The following is a 23715-nucleotide window of genomic DNA, read 5'->3' on the forward strand; positions in this document are numbered from 1 at the left end:
GGCCTCCTTATTCTCAAGAAAAAGTCAAACCACTATTTTCACACTTTTTTAATTGTGCTATAGCCTACATATGCATTTTATTTCATATGTAGCTTGATTTATTAGAAATGATTTATTATAATTAATTTTATTATTGTACACTTGCTATACCATATATGTTTGATCTTGCCAAGGGAACCATATGTAATTAATTACATAATAATACATAAGTAAGTTGGATGCTACATCAGCCTTTATAGGAGCTGTATTTGGCTCCTCCCAGAATCATTCTTTCTTTTCAATTCATTAGCAACATGTAATGTATGCAGGCAGCATGTCAACACAACATTTAGCAAGATTCCTCCCTTTCAAAATACTGTATGCATGTTTTATTATTAGTATTAATAATTTTTTCATGCCGTCCATGATCCTGTAAGAAAAAACCTCTGACCCATTTCTGGTCACGGCCCACCGATCGAGAGCCACTGGTTTGCAGCAATGCATGAGACGCTGAGCAATGCACAGTTTTCTCATCAGTTTCAGGTGCAATTCACACAAGGAGCACAAAGGCACCAAAAGGTGGAGGATTCCTCATCCACCATGAACTTTCCCGAGTTCGGTGGGTCTTTGCATTCAGCTATGAAAGCCTGCAGCTCTGACAGCGGCGCTCCATGCTTCTGATAGTGCTGCAGGTAAAGAGAGAGCAGAGTCATGATGTGTGCTCATTCACTGTGCTTGCTAAGACTCATAGTTAGTTCACATAGTCAGTGTTTGGGACTGACAGCTGTATTCCGCTGCTGTGTGAACGAGGGCCATCGCTATTACTCACTGCTAACCAAAGTATTAAACTTCAGCACATGACTTAATCACATCCTCGGTGTGTTAGCTCACCACAAAACCAAAGCATGCGCTGGCAATGTGTTAAAAACCACTTAGTTATCATAAAACCAAAGCACTGTGATGGCAAGCTTGCACGGGAAATCGAAACATCTACTTGCTATTTCTTGTGCTATATGAGCAGCAGACTCACCTTGATGGTTTCATAGGTGTCTGTGATAAGGGCAATGAAGAGGCTCAGAATCATGAATGTAAAGAGTGGGACAAAGGTGTAGATATACATTTTGCTGAACATCCACACCAGATCATTCTTGTCTCGGATCTTGGTGAAGGTCGAGTAGATTTCATCCCCGTTAATCATGGAAAAAAGGCAGTTAGCTACCATATTAAATGACCGAAACTGTGGAGAAATAAGCATTATCATCATTTTCTTCATAAAGAAGGTATGTTATTGATTTATTTTATTTAAATGCTTATTAGGCTTAAAACCATTTAATAAATGGGTAGCTGATATTAAATACTCACCCTCCATATTGTTAATGCATGTAGCTTTTGTGAGCTCACATTCATTTATAAACTACACTGAATATTTGATGTACTTTTAAAAATTAATTTGTAACACTGCATGCATAGCCATTTAGTATTGTTACACTTGATCTATACAGTATTTCTTTCAGTTTTACTGTTGAAGGCAGGATTTAATTCTGGATCTTCAGGTTTCGAGGTTTCACACTAAACATTCATTTTATTTGAATCAAATGATTCATTTTATTTGTGAAAAACAAAAATATAGCATGAAAAATGTAATATAGTTTGTGAAAGCTTCTGTGATTGTACAAAGCCATGAATATTTAATTCAAGGTTTATGTCTATGAACGTTTTTCATCCTAATTTCATCACCTTTTTGCCTTTGCAAAAATGGTCCTATAGCACATTAAATTAGTTTTTACAGCTACTCCTCAAATAGTACGAAGCCATACTAATAATAAAAGAACAAAGAAAACAATTATGTCCACTATAATGACAACACTGTACATATAGCTACTGTGATTATATAAAGACACAACAATATATAATAGCCTAATGTAAGGAGTATAAGCAGAAGCATGTGAAAGGTTTGACACAACGTCTGAAGCAATAACGGTAAAACTTTTCACAGTTCATGCTGGCTTTGGTATATTATAGTTTTGAATATATTTTTTAATATTGCTCACGTTTTCATGGTGTGGCCCCAAAACGATCCATCCGCAGAAGCAGTAGCTAAGAAAGATCATAACGGTGCAGAGGGAGAATCGAATGACGTTAGGAAGTGCTGCCTGCAGGGTGAGGATGAGGATCTGGAGACACGAGAAATACACACTCATCACTGTCTAACATTAATTACTAAACCCACTGAAATCCCAATGCCACTTTATTTTTTATTTCGTATTTATTTTTTAATGTGGCTTACTGTCTAAACCCCAAAAAGAGAAACTTACATAATATTTCTGAAAGAAACTCAGGTAACGCATTACTCCAATCCACACAAGCATTGTTGCTGTGCCCAGTAAAATACTGCACACGTCATAATTTGTCAGTTCCTGAAAACAAGACCATTACTGAACATTAGCGCATGCATCTCTTCACTATTGTGCCTGTCAGCTCACGTGATGAACAGAAACAGCCTCTGTTGTGCATCTCTTGCTCACCTTGCTCTGAATGCATATTTTGAGAACTGATCCTGCAATAGTCAGCGTGTCACTGATGATGAAGAGAATGTACCAGCCGTTGATGAACTCCATTCTCTCAGACCAGCAAACTCTTTTACTGTGGTAAATGGATGCAAATGTGGTGTACTCCTGACAAGAAAGCACATGCATATGACATGTTAATAGCAGGTATTTATTCTTTTTTAAAGTATGATATAACTCATTTGACATCTATGATATATACAGGGCTGTGCTGCAGTCATTTTGGATAAAATATGTAATTTTGGGTAACACTTTAGGGACAAATTCTCACCATTAATTAGGTGGTTATTAGCAAGCATATTAAAGCACATCTTAATGTCTTATTCTGCATGACCATATTGTAGATCCTTTAAACAAACAACCCCAAACAACTACCTTACAAACTATTAATAAGCAGCAAATTAAGAGATTATGGAGGCAAAAGTCATAGTTAATAGTTAGTTATTAGTGAAAATTAGTCCCAAACTGAAGTGTGACCCAGAACATGGTTGTAAAGTCTTTTCCATAACCTGCTGACTTTAATTTTTTTAATTTTTAATTTTATGACTTTATTCCTGCAATATTACAACTTTACATAATTACTATTTTATTCCTGTGTACCTAAACATAGAATAGAATAGAATAGAATAGAATAGAATAGAATAGAATAGAATAGAATAGAATAGAATAGAATAGAATAGAATGGAGCAGTGCTTTTTTGGGCTTGTAATGGTAGAGCTACACTTAAAGGGATAGTTCACCAAAAAGAAAAAGAAAAATGGCTGTAAATAGTGTTCAGTTTCTTGCACAGACCAACTGTTTCACTGCATAAGACCTCAGTATATTGTCAGGAGCCATGAGGATTAATTTTGTGTTTTCTGCATGTGCTTTTTTGAGTCTCAAAGTGCCATTGACTTGCATTTTATGAATCACCAACGAACACGGTTTCAGCTAAAAATCTCCTTTACTGTTCTACTGAAGAAAAAAGTCACCTATCTCAAATGGCCCAAGGATGAGTACATTAACAGCAAATTTCATTTTTGGGTGAACTATCCCTTTAATGGGATGGCCATATCAGACTTACAAACTGCAAGAGCATGCCGTTGTAGACTGAGCGTGTGCAGAGGATGAGCGAGAGCAAACAGGAGCAGATCACCACACAGTCGAACAGAACGATGAGCTGATAGTGAAGGTCTGCTGGAACAAACACAGCAAAACAGACTTTCAGACATTTTCTCACATACTATTAGTTAGTTGTGACATGGACAACACAGGTAAATCAGTGACTACAAATGTATTCATCATCCTCATTTTTATTTGTTCAGAGTAAGTCAAACTGTCCCCTGCTGGATGGCATGCGAAGTACAGGAAACACAGACGGTCCATCTGAGGTATTGAATGAAGCTACAGAGGCCCTAGAAAGAATTTGGACACTTAAGGATAATACAAGTATGCTTTTCAAGCAAAATGGTTCAAAGACGTTTGCAAGGTGTAATGCAAACAGTACATGGACACTTTTTTTGGCTGTCAAATAACAGCACAGTGAAAATTTCAGCACAAAGCTTCCATTTTATTGGACAAAAAGTGAGATTTAGTGGTAAGTAAGTAGCTAAACATTTAATATTTGACAACTGTGTTATGATAGAAATGTTAATGAAGAATAGCGCTGAAAAGGGGCGGAGCTACATAAGGTCTATATGTCCACTAAAAATCACCTGGACAGCAAGTGGATCATAAAAGTGAAGTCAGCTTTAAGAAAAGTTGTGGCACTACTTCTTTGATATTTAGAATATAATCATTCATAAATTTTGAAGCCTGACTGAAGTTTCCAAATATGCTCTAATTTATTTAATGTCATGACTATGATGACTGCTGATTTTGTATAGAGGGGACTTTGTGTTCTTTTGTGTGTGTGTGTCTCTGTGTTTGTGTGTGTACCTGGTATTTCTACGTTATGGGGAGCAACAAGGATAGTAATACCAGTAAATGTTGTCCTTGTGGGTACATTTATTTGGTCCCCATGAGGAAAACAGCTAACAAGTCATACAGAATGAAGTGTTTTGAAAATCTAAATATGCAGAAAGTTTTGTGTGAGGGGTAGGTTTAGGGGTAATGTTAAGGTAAAGGAATAGAAAATGCAGTTTGTACAATATAAAAACCATTAAGGCTATAGAGAGTCACCGTAAAACATGGAAACCCAATGTGTGTGTGTGTTTGTGTGTGTGTGTTTTGGTCCTAAATGCTTAAAAATAAAGGTGCTTCACGATGCCATAGAATAACCTTTTTGTCTAAAAACATCTGCAGAACCTTTCTGTTTCACTGTGAAGAACCTTCTAAGCACCTTTATTTTTAAGAGTGTATATCACAACTTACTTGAGCCAGAAACATTCCAGTCCTTGCAGACTTTTATCTGAACATCACTGCTTAGAGATATCTTGATTTGTCCACTGTGTGCATGGTTGTCAAACTTGATCTGTAATCAGACGCAGCAGATTACCCACGTTATCTATTTAACTTCAGCGTGTCCAAAGAGAAATTCCAGCTCTGAGTCAGACATCCTCTGGCTGACACCGAGAAATACAGAACTAGAGAGCTCGTGACGAAACGGCAAGAAATCAAGGAACAAAATGGTTGACATGAAAGAAATGAAAACAAAAATGAAGGAGAAGAGGGAAATGTGTAGTCTTCATGTGACAAACCTCTATTAACCAATCCTGGAAACTGTGTGGTTATGGCTAGTAGATGGACTTTTGGAAATGTGCTTTTTGAAACCTAAAGCAGAAGTAGCTGTCTTTTGATGTTAAGCAAACAGAGAATTAAGAGTTTCAAGACAGCTGTGCTTTATGCCCTTTAGGCATTTTACTATCTATAAGTAACTTTGCAGCTACATGTCAACTAACTCTCGTTAGAGTATTAGTGTCTGTTAGGTTAGGGTTAAGGTTTGTAGAATAACATACTTGCAAAGTTACTTAAAGTCAGAATGCATGTCGTTGGACCATCAAGATAAAGTGTTAGCAGACAATCAACTAATGACTGCTAGTCGACATGCAAACTTGCAAAACAAAGTGTTATCTTAAAGACACGTATGTGTGAAATGTAACACTTACATTAATGCTAAAGTCATAGCAGTCCGGTAACTCCTTATGACGTACTGTTTGAAGGTTGATCGCCTTTACTTTGAGATAGATGTTTACTGCTAACAACCTGGAAAAGAACCAAAAATAAGGCACAAACTCTATGAATTCAATTAAACGGATCAATGATTTCAAAGACAAATGTAGAGTACACACCTTTGAAAATCTAAAGTGAGATTCATGTCATTTTCCAAATCATCCTTCGTGTAGAGTGAAATGGGGTAAATAGAAAGACATTCTGCAAATTAAATAAACAAACAGTAAACAAAAAACTATAAACCAAGAGACCAAACATTTTGATAATATTAATACAGCACATCTAACTTCTGTCACAAAAGCCTTTGGTTTTTCATCTTAATGTGACAGTGGATGTTTACTATTTAGAAAATTGCATGCAATAACTGTATCACTTCTGTCATCCTTCCCACAGTAAGTAGATCGTATAGCTGTATTATTATGACAAATGATGTTACCTGTCTCTACATGTGGATCAATATCAAAAGTCTCATTGGCTGGTAAAATGTTAGCATGCCGATATAACTCTTGACAGATGGACAGAGGAGTGAACACGTCATCAATCCTCTCAAACGCGTGATTATCAACCATCAGGTTTTGTAGGTGTAGATACTAAAAAAACAATCAAGACAATGAATCAGATGCAAACAATAAAAGAGATTAAATCACGCCACCTCTGTGAAACTCAAATGAAATGCAGCCGCATATAGTGCTTGTTTTGCAAATGTATGCATTTCATGATTAATATTTAGTAAACTCCACAGGTCAACTCCTAATTTAGAGAACGATGTTATCCAGCATGATTTCAGCATGTTCTAACGTCACGTTTGCATTCGTAGGAGATGAGGCGTAGATTTAAGCTTAGTTTCTTTGAAAATCCTATATTTTTCTGCTTATTTTAATCTTCCAGTTCTCACTGTACATTAGAAATATGCACTGAAAAAACTGAAACAAAGTCATTTATTTAAAGTGCATTTTTATGTTGGTCTAATCAGATAATAATGGAAAATCATGGTTTTCTGTTTACTGTGTCTAAAAGCAAATAACACTCTTCATACAAAAATTAAAAGAAACAATTTTGTTTAAATAGTGTTACGCCAGAGTGCTGATACTGGTTTACTAGTTTTACTGACTGCAGAAATTACCGTGGGTTGGTTTATTTATTTATTATAGATTTTTTAAGATTATATTTTTAAAAGACATCACAATAAACACTGAGGTCTTTCAAAAACAATGTTCCTATCTTTAAGTGAACTAAATTAAACATTGAGTAAAGCAGTGGTTCTCAATTCCAGTCCTGGGGGCCCCCTGCTCTGCACATTTGCATGTCTCCTTAACACACCTGATTGAGATCATCAGATCGTTAGTTCAGTTCATGGATCTCTCTCCTAACGATCTGATGATCTCAATCAGGTGTGTTAAGGAGACATGCAAATGTGCAGAGCAGGGGCCCCAGGACTGGAAGTGAGAACCACTGGAGTAAAGAAATGTTTTAGTTTACCTTGAGTAAACATTTGACTTCCATATTATAAGTAATTTAGCTTATGTTTATGTTGAAATAAATAAATAAATAAATAAATAAATATATATATATATACACACACACACATATATATATATATATATATATATATATATATATATATATATATATATATATATATATATACATATACACAGCCTCTCAAAAGTTTGGGATCAATAAGTTTTTTAAAGACGTTTCTTCTGCACATCAAGTTTGTATCTATTTGATCAAAAATACCGAAAAATTATTATTTTGTGAAATATTATTGCAATTTAAAATAACACTTTTCTATTTTAATATACTCTAAAATATAATTTATTTCTTTGATCAAAGCTGAATTCTCAGCATCATTTCTCCAGTCTTCACCGTCACATGATCCTTCAGAAATCATTGTAATATGCTGATTTATTATCAGTGTTGGAAACTGTTGTGCTGCTTCATTTTTTTGGGGGGGGGGGGGGACCTGTGATATATACTGTATATATTTTTTGGATTCTCTGATTAATAAAAAGTTAAAAAGAACAGCATTTATTTAAAAAAAGAAATGTTGTGTTACAATATACAATGCTATTCAAAAGTATGGGGTCAGTAAACTTTTTATTTATTTTTCTCTTTTTTTAAAAAGAAATGACTTTTATTCAGGAGGGATGTGATAAATGAATAAAAAGTCATAGTAAAGACTTATATTGTTAGAAAAGATTTCTATTTTGAACAAATGCTGCTCTTTTTAACTTTGTATTCATCAGAGAATCAAAGAAAAAAGTATCACAGGTTCCAAAAAACAATATCAAGCAGCACAACAGTTTCAACATTCATAATAAATCAGCATATTACAATGATTTCTGAAGGATCATGTGACACTGACTGAATACTGGAGTAATGATGCTGAAAATTCAGCACTGCATTACAGAAATACTATTTTAATTCTATTTTAAAATATATTAAAATAGGAAACCAATATTAGAAATTGCAATAAGATTTCACAATATTACTGTTTTTTCTGTATTTTTGATGGAATAAATACAGCCTTGATGAGCAGAAGAGACTCCTTTAAAAAACATAAAAAATCGTACTAATCCCAAACTTTTGAGTGGCAGTGTACATATTATGTACAGTGAGGAAAATAAGTATTTGAACACCCTGCTATTTTGCAAGTTCTCCCACTTAGAAATCATGGAGGGGTCTGAAATTGTCATCGTAGGTGCATGTCCACTGTGAGAGACATAATCTAAAAAAAAAAATCCAGAAATCACAATGTATGATTTTTTAACTATTTATTTGTATGATACAGCTGCAAATAAGTATTTGAACACCTGTCTATCAGCTAGAATTCTGACCCTCAAAGACCTGTTAGTCTGCCTTTAAAATGTCCACCTCCACTCCATTTATTATCCTAAATTAGATGCACCTGTTTGAGGTCGTTAGCTGCATAAAGACACCTGTCCACCCCATACAATCAGTAAGAATCCAACTACTAACATGGCCAAGACCAAAGAGCTGTCCAAAGACACTAGAGACAAAATTGTACACCTCCACAAGGCTGGAAAGGGCTACGGGAAATTGCCAAGCAGCTTGGTGAAAAAGGTCCACTGTTGGAGCAATCATTAGAAAATGGAAGAAGCTAAACATGACTGTCAATCTCCCTCGGACTGGGGCTCCATGCAAGATCTCACCTCGTGGGGTCTCAATGATCCTAAGAAAGGTGAGAAATCAGCCCAGAACTACACGGGAGGAGCTGGTCAATGACCTGAAAAGAGCTGGGACCACCGCTTCCAAGGTTACTGTTGGTAATACACTAAGACGTCATGGTTTGAAATCATGCATGGCACGGAAGGTTCCCCTGCTTAAACCAGCACATGTCCAGGACCGACTTAAGTTTGCCAATGACCATTTGGATGATCCAGAGGAGTCATGGGAGAAAGTCATGTGGTCAGATGAGACCAAAATAGAACTTTTGGTCATAATTCCACTAAACGTGTTTGGAGGAAGAAGAATGATGAGTACCATCCCAAGAACACCATCCCTACTGTGAAGCATGGGGTGGTAGCATCATGCTTTGGGGTGTTTTTCTGCACATGGGACAGGGCGACTGCACTGTATTAAGGAGAGGATGACCGGGGCCATGTATTGCGAGATTTTGGGGAACAACCTCCTTCCCTCAGTTAGAGCATTGAAGATGGGTCGAGGCTGGGTCTTCCAACATGACAATGACCAAGCACACAGCCAGGATAACCAAGGAGTGGCTCTGTAAGAAGCATATCAAGGTTCTGGCGTGGCCGAGCCAGTCTCCAGACCTAAACCCAATAGAGAATCTTTGGAGGGAGCTCAAAGCCAGAAACCTGACTGATCTAGAGAAGATCTGTGTGGAGGAGTGGGCCAAAATCCCTCCTGCAGTGTGTGCAAACCTGGTGAAAAACTACAGGAAACGTTTGACCTCTGTAATTGCAAACAAAGGCTACTGTACCAAATATTAACATTGATTTTCTCAGGTGTTCAAATACTTATTTGCAGCTGTATCATACAAATAAATAGTTAAAAATCATACATTGTGATTTCTGGATTTTTTTTAGATTATGTCTCTCACAGTGGACATGCACCTACGATGACAATTTCAGACCCCTCCATGATTTCTAAGTGGGAGAACTTGCAAAATAGCAGGGTGTTCAAATACTTATTTTCCTCACTGTATATATATATATGGATTTACATTAAGTAACATTTTGGCTTGTATCTAAAGAAAATAAATTAAGTTTATGGTTTTATATAAAATAATCTTCTTACTTTGTATGAATGTAAATTTTTATCTTTGGGAAAATAATTATTTTTGAGTAATATTAAATAAAAATTTTGGTTTTGAACCAAACCATAAATTTACTTTGAGGAAAACTTTTTCTGTAACAAATTAAGAGTTTTTATTTATTTATTTTTTAAGTTGGTCGAAGTATGCTTCTTGTCGGTGTGTAATCCAAAGCACTTACCCTTCTGATTATGTACAGGATGTGGTCATGAACCTCGTGTCTTGTGTACAAGGCATAATCTTTATTTCTGTCCTGGTAATTTTTCAGGAAAATATGTTTGAAGGCGATGATATTTTCCTCTTTGAAGGTGACCATCATCTCGTTGCTCAATCCAAAAGAAACTAACTGTGGAACAAATACAACACGCAGGCAGATAATCAATTTTATATAATCAATATCATCAAGAACTGCTTATTTAGACTAACAAATTGACAGTAAATGAAGTGTGAAATTGAGACACATGGTTACACAGTCATATTTCCAGTTTTACGAAACAATTGAAATCTAAGAATGGTGAGACACTACTACATTTTAAGTGTAAGGCACTCTGAAAACTAAAAGATTTTCAATGGTTATTGAATAAAAATAATCCGTGTAACTTAAAAGATTCTCCTGATGTGGCAGACTACTAAAAAAACTGATTACTTAAGCGTAAATATTTATAATAACATGGATTTCAGCATTAAACTAACTTGTATTGACTATTCAAAATGCAGTAGTTCTGGAGTAAATCACATACCTGAAAGGTAATAATGGCAATCTTGAGTATCTGCAGCATCATTTTCCATGGCTTACGACCTCTGGCTCTGTACTTCTGGCATGGACTCATGAAGAAATATTTCAGTTTTCTCCTGAAGTTTTCCACAGACTGAGGGTCCACGTGTGATTTAGCTGGTTCTGTGGCATGCCGGGTGATTATTTGGACCACCAGACAAAAAATGCTGTCCGTCAGACATTGTGCCAGCTCACTCTGAATCAGGACGACGGACTGACTCGACACTTAACACAGACTGGGTTTTTCTATGTTTGAGGAACTGAAGCTGTTGTCTCGCACTTTTCAAACTGGTAGAACCAGAGCTCATCTTCAAGTTGAAGTGCTGCTAAAAGTTCTATCAGATAATTTCACATTTTTTAAATCGCTCCGTGCCGTACATCAGATAATATGAAGATAAAACATTTCTGAGCAGGTTGTGCAGCATTCACTTCAGTTGTCTGCCACTATTTGTGGGTGTGGATGTATAAACAATAAAAAAAAATGCTGCAGTAGCTACACAATGTCTCATCTTTAAATAAGAGGTAAATAATTCTCTTTAACATATTTGAATACATTTTGTAATTTTTTGTGAGTGGAGTCAACCAAGCTGAGAAAAGGGCTTCCACACTTGAAATAGTTAACCCTGGGTCATTCTAATCCTGGGTTATCTAGCTTCATGTTTTACACTGCTCATAATTTACACAGGGTTAACAATTAATAGTAGGCTACTGTGTTTTCACGAATTGACGTTTCACACATTCCTAAACTGCGGGTTAATGTTCTTATTTGCATATTTATGGTGTCAGTGTCACTGATTGGACGAATGCGGCACGTGACCTCTTTATGTAACGGCTCTAGCATTGGGACTGTATTATCAAGTTTTCTACAATGGGCGTTTTGGACCGTGAGGTAAGAATTAAGCGGTCTCTTCTTCACTCCATTTGACGTGTTTTCACTTACAGTTCATGGTTTTCACTCACCATTTGACATTTTCTCACCAAACGCAAAAACGATCGTTTAACACGCGGGGTTTCCGTCACTGTTCAAAGCATGCGAAATGCGAATAGCATGCTAGCATCTAGCCGCAACCAAAGGCGTTGAACATTTCTAAAAACTGTAATTCTAAAAATCATCCTAAAAACTGTAACATTATAAAACTGCATTAATTATTTCACACTTTTCACGTTTGGCACAGTGTGAAACTTAAAAGCGGAAAAGTGTGAAACGTGGCTTAACCGGGGTTAAACGCGGAACTACTACAATAACCCCGGGTTAAATGCAGTGTGAAAAGCCCTAACGAGTTCCTGTATCGTTTTAAAGTTGCTTTTCAATTCATCAGTGAAACATGTTGTTTTTCAAACATGTTGTGGCTAGCGGCAAAACCAATATTCAGAATTCCAAGCTGACAGTTTCATAAAATTGTGTTGACAGTCCATAAAAAACCGGAAGCTGGTTCTTTCTTCTTTTATTGTAGGAAACGTTTAATGTGTTTTAACACATTTAACATATTTTAGCATTTGCGTTAAACAAGTGTACAAATAAAACTTTGTTTGATGTTTATATAAGTTCACGTGACTATCAGTATGAAACATGAGATTTATATAATGTCTTTGAAGGAGTAAAATCAGTCAAATGAATACACATGTACAGAATAGTCAGTTATTATCAAATTTGAAATCCCATGTTGTATTTGGAATCAAATGAAGTGTTTACACTTTATATTAGGTGGAGTAGACTTTACATTTAGGCTACTTTAAAGTACTTGCATTTAATCCTAACCTTCCCATACCTCAAACTCATTAGCAGTAAATGTGGGAATTTTCCAAAACAACATGCAGTTACACAGTAAATCCATATTCTTGTATGTCCTATTTAATGTTAAAGCCACCTAATATAATGTGACCAATTAAGTTATACACTTTTATAGGCTACTATAAGCTAATGATCTGTAACTATATATGACTATAACTGTTTAACAAAATATGAACACAATGCACATCATCATTATTATCATAATTACATAATTTAATCATATTTACTCTTCCTACTTTACCTCGTCAGAAAGATGCTCCTTGTTGGATCTTTGTGAGCAGTGAGTGCTCGGACAGTATATGCACAATGGACACATATTTAAAAGTTAAAGGAATAAAAAAAAAATACAACTAAAATAATTATTCACTCAACCTCATGATTTCATCTTTTTTAGTAGTATAGTATAATATTCAGACTCTTCTTCTTTGTAAAGTGGAAGTGAAAGGTGATCATGGCTAGTGAACAGTGACCATAAATTTCAATCGGTTCCACACACAAAGCTTCATTAGGCTTTATGTGTAATGCATTAATGCAATCATATGGACTCATAGTATTTTAAGCTGTTCTTGTCCCTTTATGAACTCAATAAAGTTGTTTTTTTGTAAGTTGCGGCCAGTCTTAAAGAAAAAATATAGGCTATAGATGACTAAATTGCAAGACTAGTCTACACATTTTACGCAGTTGGACACAGGTCTTCATCCACTTCATAGAATAGAGCAGTGTGAAGATTTTTTTCAAAACTTCTCTTCTGGATTTCCAGAAGTCAGACAAGTTTGAAAATGATTTAATAATTTATTAGTTGACTAGTCAAAATTAACAAAATGCTCAAAGTTAAGCAATAACCAGCTTTTATCATTACATTATTTCAAGGATCCTCAGTAATCCACTGTAAAAACTGACCCATAGAATGTAACAATTTGCATTCAATTTGTTTAAAACTACCTACATTTAACAGCATGCTACTTAAAGTCTAATATTTGTCAATAAGTTACACAACTGTTTACTTGTAACAGTGAGTATTAGGAACTCTTGACTTTTACTGTACGCTTAAAACACTTTCTGTAGTCGGCATAGCAAATGTTTGCAGTGAGCAACTCTACGCTGATGTTATCACTGCATTATTGCTCATTGAGTGGAACAACATACTATAAAACTTAAATCATGGATCCACCCACAAGCTTTACTCTTCAGCACAATGGTAACCACAAAAACACAATGTAGAAACTTTTTAAATGTCAGCATAACAGCATTACACACCAACAGGGTTTTCCCTTTACTCAGAATAACACATTTTACTCTCATATCAAATAAGCAACATTTACTGTCCTGATCCAGCCCTATGCAAAATACGCAGGGAACTTAAAATCCACTGCCCAGTTTGAGTTAATGCTAAAAACAGTTTTTTTAGATGGTAAAAAAAAAAAAGTAGCACTTTACTTGAAGCCTTAGTTTTAATGCATTTGTAATGCACCTTATAATGCATTGCATGATTTCATGAATAATTGAAACCACAGTTATAATACTATGCTTTTCTATTCATTGTTACACCTTTAGAAAGTGTAACACATGACAAACAAGCCTTCAAATATTACAATGCATTTTAACTTGGTTACAATTATTTATGAAATGACATAATGCATTAAAATGAATACCTTTTTAATGCAAATGAAGTCAAATTAATTTCTATATGATTGGACACATTTAAAGCAAGCAGAAACAAAATGTTCAGCGTAAACTCGTTTTAATTAAGCAAATTTAACAAGCAGAAAAAAAGATTTGCAGTGTGACAGTGCTGGTGAGAGACATCTGAAAGACTATTGTTTTGGAGAATGTTCTGCATCTCACACATTGATGGAATGCAGGTGATTGCGTCGAAAGGTTGCGCTATGACATGGAAGACATCGGAGACAAAGAACGTGAGCGCAGCGGCTGGAAATTAGCATCCCCGCTACTTCCTGTACTTCCACAAACAGCAGCATCTATATCCTGGACGTCCATATCAGGCTCCTCGGGTAGCGCTGGAGCTCCAGGGTCTCCAGGTTTAGGCAGGCTTGATGAGATGGTGGAGGACACATTTATGCTCCCAGCGCCTCCGCAGATCGACAGAGCCTCGTTCCCTCGACCCGATCCGTAACGCAGGTTAAAGGATCCCGTAGCGACAGAGGACGACGGACTTCGTTCTCCTTCTGGATGGTAGCATATAGTGGAGTACTTGTCATAGTCCGAGTCCATTTTGGAGAAGTCATTGGTTGCTCCTTTTGTGCTTGAATACCCTGAATTTGCAGAGGACCCTGCTGCAATACATGAAAATATTAAGAAAATTGATCAGAAGAAAACAAGAAACTAATTACAAACACTTTATACATTACTCTCATCAAACCATTCAATGTTACTTGTCAATTAAAGCCGTTAGACAACTTTTTTTTATCAACCACAGTCTCCAGATGTTGAAAGCTTTGGGAGTCAAGGGTGATGTATTGTTATATTATTATTTATTACAATAAATAATAATATAAAATATATGTATACTGTATATAAAAAGCACATATATAACAATATATCAATTACATTTACAGTCAATTACAGTTTCCACCCTCTCTTTAATAAAAGCTCTGTTTTTGCCACCGCACTTTTAAGAAACCATTTACAATGTGAAATCAGAAATGAGTGAATGTCTCCAGCTCTGCTCACAGCTTAATACACAAAGCCTTTCTGTTGTCTAATACAATACCTACCTCATTTTTACCTAAAAAAATGTGCTTTGTCTGCTATTATAAATTCAATACCTTGAACCCAACTGCTAGATATTACTATATATTCTAAGATGAAATATATACAGCAAAATGATGCATTTACAGCTGTGGTATAACAAAACATCTGTTTCAAGATAAGATGTAAATCTGAACAATTTTTGCTGCAAATTCTAACCAGCACACTGAACTAAATCTGAACAATTAAAAAATCACTGACAACATGCTCAAGCAAATCACAGCCAACTGCCCTCTTAAATCAGTTCATTTCTAGATTTTCATATTGAAAACTAGTTACGTACTCAAAATCAAAACCACTTCTGCTTCACATTGAGTCACTGTTCGGCAGCATCAGCTCATCTTTTATTCACTTCAAGCTAATAAAACTCATTTGAAATGTATTGCTCTCTTCAAAGAAAGATTAAAAAGGCAGACAGACAGTATATGTCTTATTTTCCGGAACGGGACAATGATCTTGTAGGCAATAAACATCAATTTCATTTGGTGAGAGCTCAAGCTCTCAATGCTGTAATCTATTTATAAGGAAGAAATATTTGTCCATGTTCACATCTGATATTAATATACATTTTGGTTGATCTAATCTCAAGGGTAAGATATAAAATACGGATGTAAATGGGGTCCAAAACCCTTTGAGCTTTTCCTCAATTTAGACATTTTGCATTTCCTGCATGGTTGCTTTTAACAATAATGTTAGCATTTTGTCAGTGGCTGTTTACTCTCAAGTTTTAAAGGAGATGTAGCAATAAAAATCAAGTAATCAAAATTGGATTTCATATTATAACCCCTTTAATTAACACATTTTGTTTCTTACCTTTTAAAGCTTCCAGTCGCTCGTTTTTCACGCGCTGCACCTCATCAGTGATCTTTGCGATGATGAAGTTGAGCGTTCGGCCCCATTTGATGGACTCAATAAGCATGTCTAAACCCTGTGGGTTTTCTGCGAGGATATCCAGCAGCTTGCTAGTGCGTTTCCCTCTCGTGGTTCTGCAGCTGATCTCCTCTGTATCCTCTCTGGTCAGGATTTTCTTCGAACGCAAGTAATCAAAGTGCCGCTCTGCGATGATCTTATCCACCAGGTATGGTCGTAACCTGTCTATGGCCTATGATGAAAAAGAAACACGAAGACAAAATATTTAGTGGTGAGCAGGTTTTTTGTTTGTTTGTTTTTTATTCCACCATCCACCACAGGATAAAAAAAATAAAAAAAAGTAACTGTTTGACTGAAAAACACAGTCAGAATTGTGAGATAAAAAGTAACAATTACCTTTTTTTTTTTTTTATCCCGTGGTGGAACAAGTTTCCATTGTTTTTAACACATATGGGCAAATGACATTTCCAGAGTTACCCCTGTTTTCTGTTGTTTGAAAGACTCCTGTTCCAGATTCACAGGTCCAGCTAGGTTAGCCAGGGACAGGCCTTTAGTCAGTCCTCTGTGTTAGAGTAACATGATAGCTCTGCTGTACTGCACAATGGTATACAAAATTGTATTGTTTACTTGTTCTTGATCCAAGATAACATGAGATTTAAATTCATCATCAAATGAAAGTGGACAATTCTTGTCTTTTTAATTAAATATTGCAGTGTTTATTATAAATGATGTAGGCCTATCCATGCATATCATTACTATTCTTTTTTTATTATTTATTTATGTGCTTTCCTAATCTTTAATCAAAATAACTCTGATGACAAGGCACGAGGGCGAGACAACCAGTCACTCACATGAGATTACAGCAATATGAAACGATCCAATCATTTCCTGGAGGACAAAATCAAGTCCCGCCCCGCATTTTTTCCCTTTCAAGAGAATTGGGGAACAATAAAGAAGAAAAGATGATCACCACTTCTGTTTCATGTAGACTTAAATAAACTAGAATGCTAAGCTAGTACACTGAAAATTGTATTTTTTCAATGTATAGTTTACCACTTAACATATAATTTAAACGTCTTTAATGGTCATATCAAATGGAAAGCCTAGCTGTAGGTTTTCTAATCAGACCATGAATAGAATACATCTTAAAGGGATAGTTCACTCAGAAATGATCAATTTTGTCATCATTTACTCGCCCACTGACTTCCATACTTTACATGAAAGTCAATGGCTACCAGCAACTGTTTACCCACATTCTTTAAATATTTCCTTTTGGATTCAACAGAAGAAAGAAACTTGGTTTGGAACAACATTTTTAATTTTTGGGCGAAGTCTCCCTTCAAAAGTCCTTTGTACCGAGGGAAACGCTCGACTGACCCACTTCTACTGCCTTCGACACACCTTCACTCCTTCAATGGTAGAAGAATTCAAATCATGACTCTTAAAAACTATATTCTATAAAATATGTGTTGCATGGATACAATCCAGACATACTACAATTGTTTCCCGTCTACTATTTTATGAATGCAGTCTAATTTCACATATGCTTTTCTGTCTACAATTTAGTAGGGAAGTAGGACCAGGAAGGTCTCCAGGCTTTGTAATTGAGAACACGTCTGGGTGACTGTCAGATGCTTGCTCAGAAACTATATTGTGATTTTCCCCCCGTAAACCATTTTTTTTTTTTTATTGCAATTCACAACTTTTCTTTTCTTATAAGAGAATCAGAAGAAATGCTCTTAAAATTAACAGCAGGTATAGGCTATTGTTTTTGAAAGCAGATGTACAGAGTGAAACATTTAAGACGCTGTACAATAACTTAATTACTATGTCTATAATCTGATTTATCGCGTAGGCCTATTTAATATCTTAGGTAGCCTATGCCTGAAAGTTTAAGTGTGTACTTTATAGTAGTCTGATACTTTTAATAGATTATCCACATTCCAGAAACAGATTCTGCGGTAAGTGGAGAGTGTATAAAAACGTAATGAACTGCCTTCCGAGAAGTCATTTAATGAGTCCCATTAATCTTTGACATATTTAGCGGTTCGATCGTGTTTATGGTCATCGGATCAGTAGAGAACTGGCACCGCTTTCACTTCCACCTCAACGCAACGCACCACCTGCAAACCCACTAACATGTTCACACACACATCTCTGATCTGTTTAACCCACCTTAATACACAAGATACTTACTTCCTTCTTTATATCGGCCATTTCGTCCTCCGTCAGGTGAGTAACATCCATCCTGTTGTCTGCTTTTCACCTTTTTCGAGTTTTCAACTAGTTTCGGTAAAAAAATCTGACTACGAACTCCACATTAAAGACGGGAAACGCATGAAAAGGCTAGACTTTTTGAACATGCGACGACGAAGCTTGAACTGGTTTTTGACCGAACTATCTTAATATTTAGCTTACAGTTAAGGGGAACTACCGGATCTACGACTTCCTTATTTGATGCATGCACAGGCGCACTTGCGTCACAATGCACGAGCTTCATCTCCATGCAGCGCTTTATGAAGAAGTATATATATCACACGTGAAGTGCAGCATAACAAGTTACGCACGGGTTTTTCCGATTTATTCCGCAACATTTCACCGAGCTGAATAAAAGGACTCACCCAGAACTGAATGGCATAACTGTTTATAGCTCAGTGTGTAACATCAACATACCTTTGGTGTGTTTTGCACCTCATGAATCATATCAGGACTCATTTGATGATTTTTCTGATACTTCTGAATGTTCTTCTGATCTGTTCCTTTTACCATATTTCAGGATTCTTTATTTGTTTATTTACATACTTGGAATCTGGCAATTAGGTTGCATGCATGTCTTTTTTTACAGTGTAATTATTCAATTAAGTACTGAGCAACATGTACTTACTATATAGGGTTAGATGCTTATAATTATGCATATTGTATTGTTATTAATATAGTAATACTAATAAAGTAGCAGACCAAAACTTTCTAAAGATTCAGTCTTGGGGTAACAATGTCTTTATCCTTTACACCCACTGTTCACTCTCTTTCAAGATGTTCAATTCATAATTTTTACTTTGAGAATTGACATAAAATATACATTGCTATTAAAATTGCTTAATTTATTTTAAAATAATTCAGCATACGTGTTACGGCGCTTTCTTTAAATTATAATTGTAGTTTATAAGTTATTTTTATTTGAATTAAGCATAGCTGCTTAAGCATTTATGCAAATGTGATGCAAAAGTTCAGATATGACAATGTAAAAATCACTTGTCAACAAACAGAAGCTGGCCAGAGGACATGGGCTCCCCCTGCTGGGCTGTGATTCATTGCAATGTTTTTTGTTTAGTTTTTTTTACCTTCATCATCATCTCACAGGCTGCTGTTGCAATCAATCAATCAAAACTCTTTCACATCTTTCCATATAATGGAACAAATTTCACTAATAGCACTAATAATCATTTCAGAATAGTAATGTCCTATTCATTATAGCTTGTTACTCATTTAGTGGCTCTTGTGGTAGTGTTGGGGTACATTTACCAAACACTTGTTGCATTATTTTATAATTTCTTGTAATTTTCTGATTTGGTTTATTTTGGCACTGGATAGTGAAGATTTCAGAATTATGGCAGAAATGTTTAGGAAGTACATCAGCAAATATTCAAGCACTTTTATCCAAGTGTGGTTGAACTTTTTTGGTAACACTTTATTTCAAGGTGTCCTTATTACACGTTACATGTACTATAATAACAATAAATTATGCATAGTTACATGCAAGTAACCCTCAGCCAAACCCTAATCCTAACCATATAGCAAGTACAGTACATGTAGTTAACTTGTATTACTCGGTACTTAAATGTATAATTACACTGTATCAAGGACACCTTAAACTAAAGTGTAACCACTTTTTCATCACAACAAATTAAATGGGCACTGAACCATTCTTAAAAGGTTAGTTCACCCAAAAATGAAAATTCTGTCATTGATTACTCACCCTCATGTCGTTCCAAACCCTTAAGACATTTGTTCACCTTCAGAACACAAATTAAGATATTTTTGATGCAATCCGAGAGCTCTCTGACCCTGCATAGACAGCAACACAACTGCAATGTTCCCAGACCCAGAAACGTTGCAAGGAAATCGGTAAAATAGTCCATGTGACATCAGGGGTTCAACCGTAATTTCATGAAGCTATGACAATGCTTTTTGTGTGCAAAGAAAACAAAAATAACCACTTTATTCAACAATTCTTCTCCTCTTCATCCCGTATGCTGTGGTGTGCCGCCATATCAGCCTGGTCAGTACCTGGATGGGAGACCTCCTGGGAAAACTAGGTTGCTGCTGGAAGAGGTTCTAGTGAGGCCAGCAGGGGGTGCTCACCCTGTGGTCTGTGTGGGTCCTAACGTCCCAGTGACGAGGACACTATACTGTCAAAAGATTCCGTCTTTTGGATGAGACGTTAAACCGAGGTCCTGATTCTCTGGTCATTAAAAATCCCATGGCACTTCTCGTAAAAGAGTAGGGGTGTAACTCCGGTGTCCTGGCCAAATTCCCTCCACTGGCCCTTATCAGTCATGGTATCCTAATAATCCCCATCCACTTGATTGGCTTTATCTCTCTCTCCTCTCCACCTGTAGCTGGTGTGCGGTGAGCGCACTGCCAAGTCCGTAGTTTTCCCATGGAAATGGGCTACTATAACACTGTTGCCATCTTGTTTCTCATCTTCCTCTTGACAATACCCCATAGATTCTCTATAGGGTTCAGGTCTGGTGAGTTTGCTGGCCAGTCAAGCACCAACACCATGGTCATTTAACCAACTTTTGGTGCTTTTGGCAGTGTGGGCAGGTGCCAAATCCTGCTGGAAAATGAAATCAGCATCTTTAAAAAGCTGGTCAGCAGAAGGAAGCATGAAGTCAGGGCTCGAAATTAACTTTTTTCCTTGGTAGCACTGGTGCTCCCAACTTTAAAAAGTTAGGAGCACCCACCAAAAATTAATGAGCACCATAACTACAAATGATATATTAACAGATTTAATCTTTACATTCTTAACTTTAATGCAGATAGGTTAATATATTAGCTGTCAATCACCCAGTCACTGCTTCCGCTGTCAGGTGACAGGGAGCTATAACTACCGCGGGCTGAAGAAGAGAGAAAATGAAAAGAAACACTTACAGATTTCTTTCGTAAACCAACGAAATTAATCTGCTATCTGACAATATTTTGCTTGTGTTATTGTGCTGATCTTGTGTTATTGTGCTGGTAGTCTAGCTGATTTTGATATTCTTCATATTCTGTGTGGTAGTCAGTTCACAGCAGTGATTAGAAATTAATCTTTTCCAATTAGTTTAAATTGATTTTTACCTTTTATGGTCATTTTCATAATTAAGCCATTTTTACTAAAAGTGTGCATCATCATTTCAGTCAAATTCTTACATTTAATCAGTCAATTAGAATAAGAAGACATTTGGGGTGTTATCGAGCAAATGAAATCAGTATCAACAAAATTCATCTTTTGAATTTGAATTTTGAATTTCTGAAGTGGCATTTAGATGCACTTACACCCTGCTTAATGCAGGACATGAATGCATTTAACCTGCAGTTACACATGGATATATAATGGTTTAATACTGTAAACATAAAACGTTGAATACTGATATTTAAAATTATTTAAAAAAAATTAAGATACTTTAAATGTGAAATTACAATCTCCAGTAGGTGGCATCATGTCACTGTTAATAAGTGAGTCACTGCGATTGAACCGAATCATTTAAACGGTTGATTCATTCAGGAACGAAACGAAACACTGTCATGTTGCTCAGAGACGCAAAACAGTGCTGTGGCTTTGTTTGGGAATTATTTTTGTTGTCGAAATGGAGCAAAAATAGGAAATATGGCGTCTAAGACGTAAGTCTCTTAATATTAACTTCTTGTTTATTGAACTGTTGTATAAAATCAATATGACATTTGTAATCATGTTGATTTTTGGAGGAAAAAAACGGCACTGTTCGTGTGATATTAACTACATGAAATGATATAAAGTCCCCATATCTTGAATTTTGTTATGCGTTTTAATAGACTGAATCATGCAGTGAAAACGCACTGTAAACGCGCATGCGCACTAGTCTAACCTACTAGACTTCATCACGTCATGCATGTGTGCACTCTCTGTAGGTGTTTGGTTTGGTTTTTGCAATATACTCGATAAGGACCCAAGATGGCGGCGCGATCAGACGCGGCGGCTGCTCCAGGTCCCAAAGACGGTGCTTTTTTGTCTTTTAATGTCGTCTGTTCGTCTCCAAATAGTGTAAATTTACCGCTAGTTCATAAGGAAATCACTCCTAAACTCAAATATGTTCGCCAAAGACTTTTGGATATCGGCAACGCATACAAAGACCAACTCTCGCCGGCGGCTACTGAGAAGCTACGAGGCCTCTGTTTACTGCTGAAGCCGGACCTCGAGACCGCGGCCTCGCCTACTGTCGCTACCCGCACAAGGCGGCGTCGCAAGCGGCGTGAGAGAGGACGGAAGCGCGGTAAGCGCGGAGGTATACTGAGCTAGGCTGAGGAAAACCCCACAAGACCGGCTCTTCCAACACTCATGCTCTCAAACGTTCGCTCTCTGGAAAACAAACTGGACTTAATTCAACTCAGTCGATCTACACAGCATGAGACAAGGGATTGTTGTGTGTTTGTTTTCACTGAAACATGGCTGAACGACAACATCCCGGACTCCGCCATTCAGCTGCACGGACTAACTTGCTACCGCGCGGACAGAGATTCATCACTGTCTGGTAAGACTCGCGGCGGTGGCTTGTGTGTGTACGTCAACAAAGAATGGTGTAACAATGCTGGGGTAGTGACAAAACACTGTTCATCGCTGGTGGAGTTTATGTTTGTGAAGTGTCGACCGTTCTATCTGCCGCGGGAGTTCACGGCCACTGTTATTGTCGCGGTATACATCCCACCGTGCGCAAACGCAAAGGACGCGCTTCGCAAGCTGTACAGCGCCATCAGCGAACAACAAACAAATAACCCCGACGGCTTTTTCATCATAGCCGGTGACTTCAACCACGCAAACCTAAAGACAGTTTTGCCAAAGTTCTACCAACATGTGAACTTTGCAACAAGGAAATAACACACTGGACTTTGTTTACACAACAGTTAAGAGCGCATACAAAGCTGAACCCCGCCCCCACCTCGGGTACTCAGACCACATCTCTGTTATGCTAATCCCAGCATACAGACCACTTCTGAAACTGGCCAAACCGGTTCACAAACAGATCAAGGTATGGCCAGACAATGCCACCTCAGCACTGCAGGACTGCTTCCAGGACACAGACTGGAACATGTTTAAAGAGGCGGCCACCTACAACAACCACACAGACCTGCAGGAGTACACTGAAACTGTGACTGCTTACATCCAAAAGTGCACTGATGATGTGACAGTCACCAAGACCATCACCACACGCGCCAACCAGAAGCCATGGATGACAGCAGAGGTTCGTGGGCTGCTAAAGACCAGAGAAGAAGC

At 36.8% G+C, this 23715-nt stretch overlaps 2 protein-coding genes across 4 annotated transcripts; both read right to left on the reverse strand.

Moving 5' to 3' along the window:
• Positions 1–33: 33 nt before the first annotated feature.
• mcoln3a (mucolipin TRP cation channel 3a) lies at positions 34–10984 on the reverse strand. Of its 2 annotated transcripts, none has more exons than XM_058758557.1 (12): positions 10737–10984; positions 10178–10342; positions 6133–6286; positions 5816–5897; positions 5633–5729; positions 4899–4998; positions 3610–3719; positions 2505–2654; positions 2295–2396; positions 2031–2153; positions 1010–1216; positions 34–665 (listed from the first exon to the last, which is right to left on the reverse strand). In XM_058758557.1, exons 1-12 carry the CDS (start codon positions 10824–10826, stop codon positions 519–521), a joined length of 1527 nt encoding a protein of 508 aa, XP_058614540.1. In that variant the 5' UTR covers positions 10827–10984; the 3' UTR covers positions 34–518. The 2 variants fall into 2 exon arrangements, with proteins under 2 accessions (XP_058614540.1, XP_058614529.1); XM_058758546.1 differs by having other exon boundaries at positions 3610–3722; positions 10737–10983.
• A 2357-nt stretch (positions 10985–13341) lies between these two features.
• On the reverse strand, positions 13342–19160 carry bcl10 (BCL10 immune signaling adaptor). Of its 2 annotated transcripts, none has more exons than XM_058758572.1 (3): positions 18399–19160; positions 16146–16434; positions 13342–14854 (listed from the first exon to the last, which is right to left on the reverse strand). In XM_058758572.1, exons 1-3 carry the CDS (start codon positions 18447–18449, stop codon positions 14448–14450), a joined length of 747 nt encoding a protein of 248 aa, XP_058614555.1. In that variant the 5' UTR covers positions 18450–19160; the 3' UTR covers positions 13342–14447. The 2 variants fall into 2 exon arrangements, with proteins under 2 accessions (XP_058614555.1, XP_058614547.1); XM_058758564.1 differs by having other exon boundaries at positions 13342–14857; positions 18399–19152.
• Between the last annotated feature and the right edge of the window lie 4555 nt (positions 19161–23715).

This window comes from Onychostoma macrolepis, chromosome 02 (assembly GCF_012432095.1).
Source record: "Onychostoma macrolepis isolate SWU-2019 chromosome 02, ASM1243209v1, whole genome shotgun sequence".
Taxonomy (NCBI): domain Eukaryota; kingdom Metazoa; phylum Chordata; class Actinopteri; order Cypriniformes; family Cyprinidae; genus Onychostoma; species Onychostoma macrolepis.

Coding starts and splice junctions, on each gene's coding strand:
- bcl10 (XM_058758564.1), bottom strand. CDS start 18,449: ATGGATGTTACTCACCTGACGGAGGACGAAATGGCCGATATAAAGAAG. Junction 16,435..18,398: donor TGGCCGATATAAAGAAGGAA/GTAAGTATCTTG, acceptor TTTTCATCATAG/GCCATAGACAGGTTACGACC. Junction 14,858..16,145: donor GCGACTGGAAGCTTTAAAAG/GTAAGAAACAAA, acceptor CATGTATTGCAG/CAGGGTCCTCTGCAAATTCA.
- mcoln3a (XM_058758546.1), bottom strand. CDS start 10,826: ATGAGTCCATGCCAGAAGTACAGAGCCAGAGGTCGTAAGCCATGGAAA. Junction 5,730..5,815: donor CTCACTTTAGATTTTCAAAG/GTGTGTACTCTA, acceptor GTTCTTTTCCAG/GTTGTTAGCAGTAAACATCT. Junction 4,999..5,632: donor GCTATGACTTTAGCATTAAT/GTAAGTGTTACA, acceptor GTCTGATTACAG/ATCAAGTTTGACAACCATGC.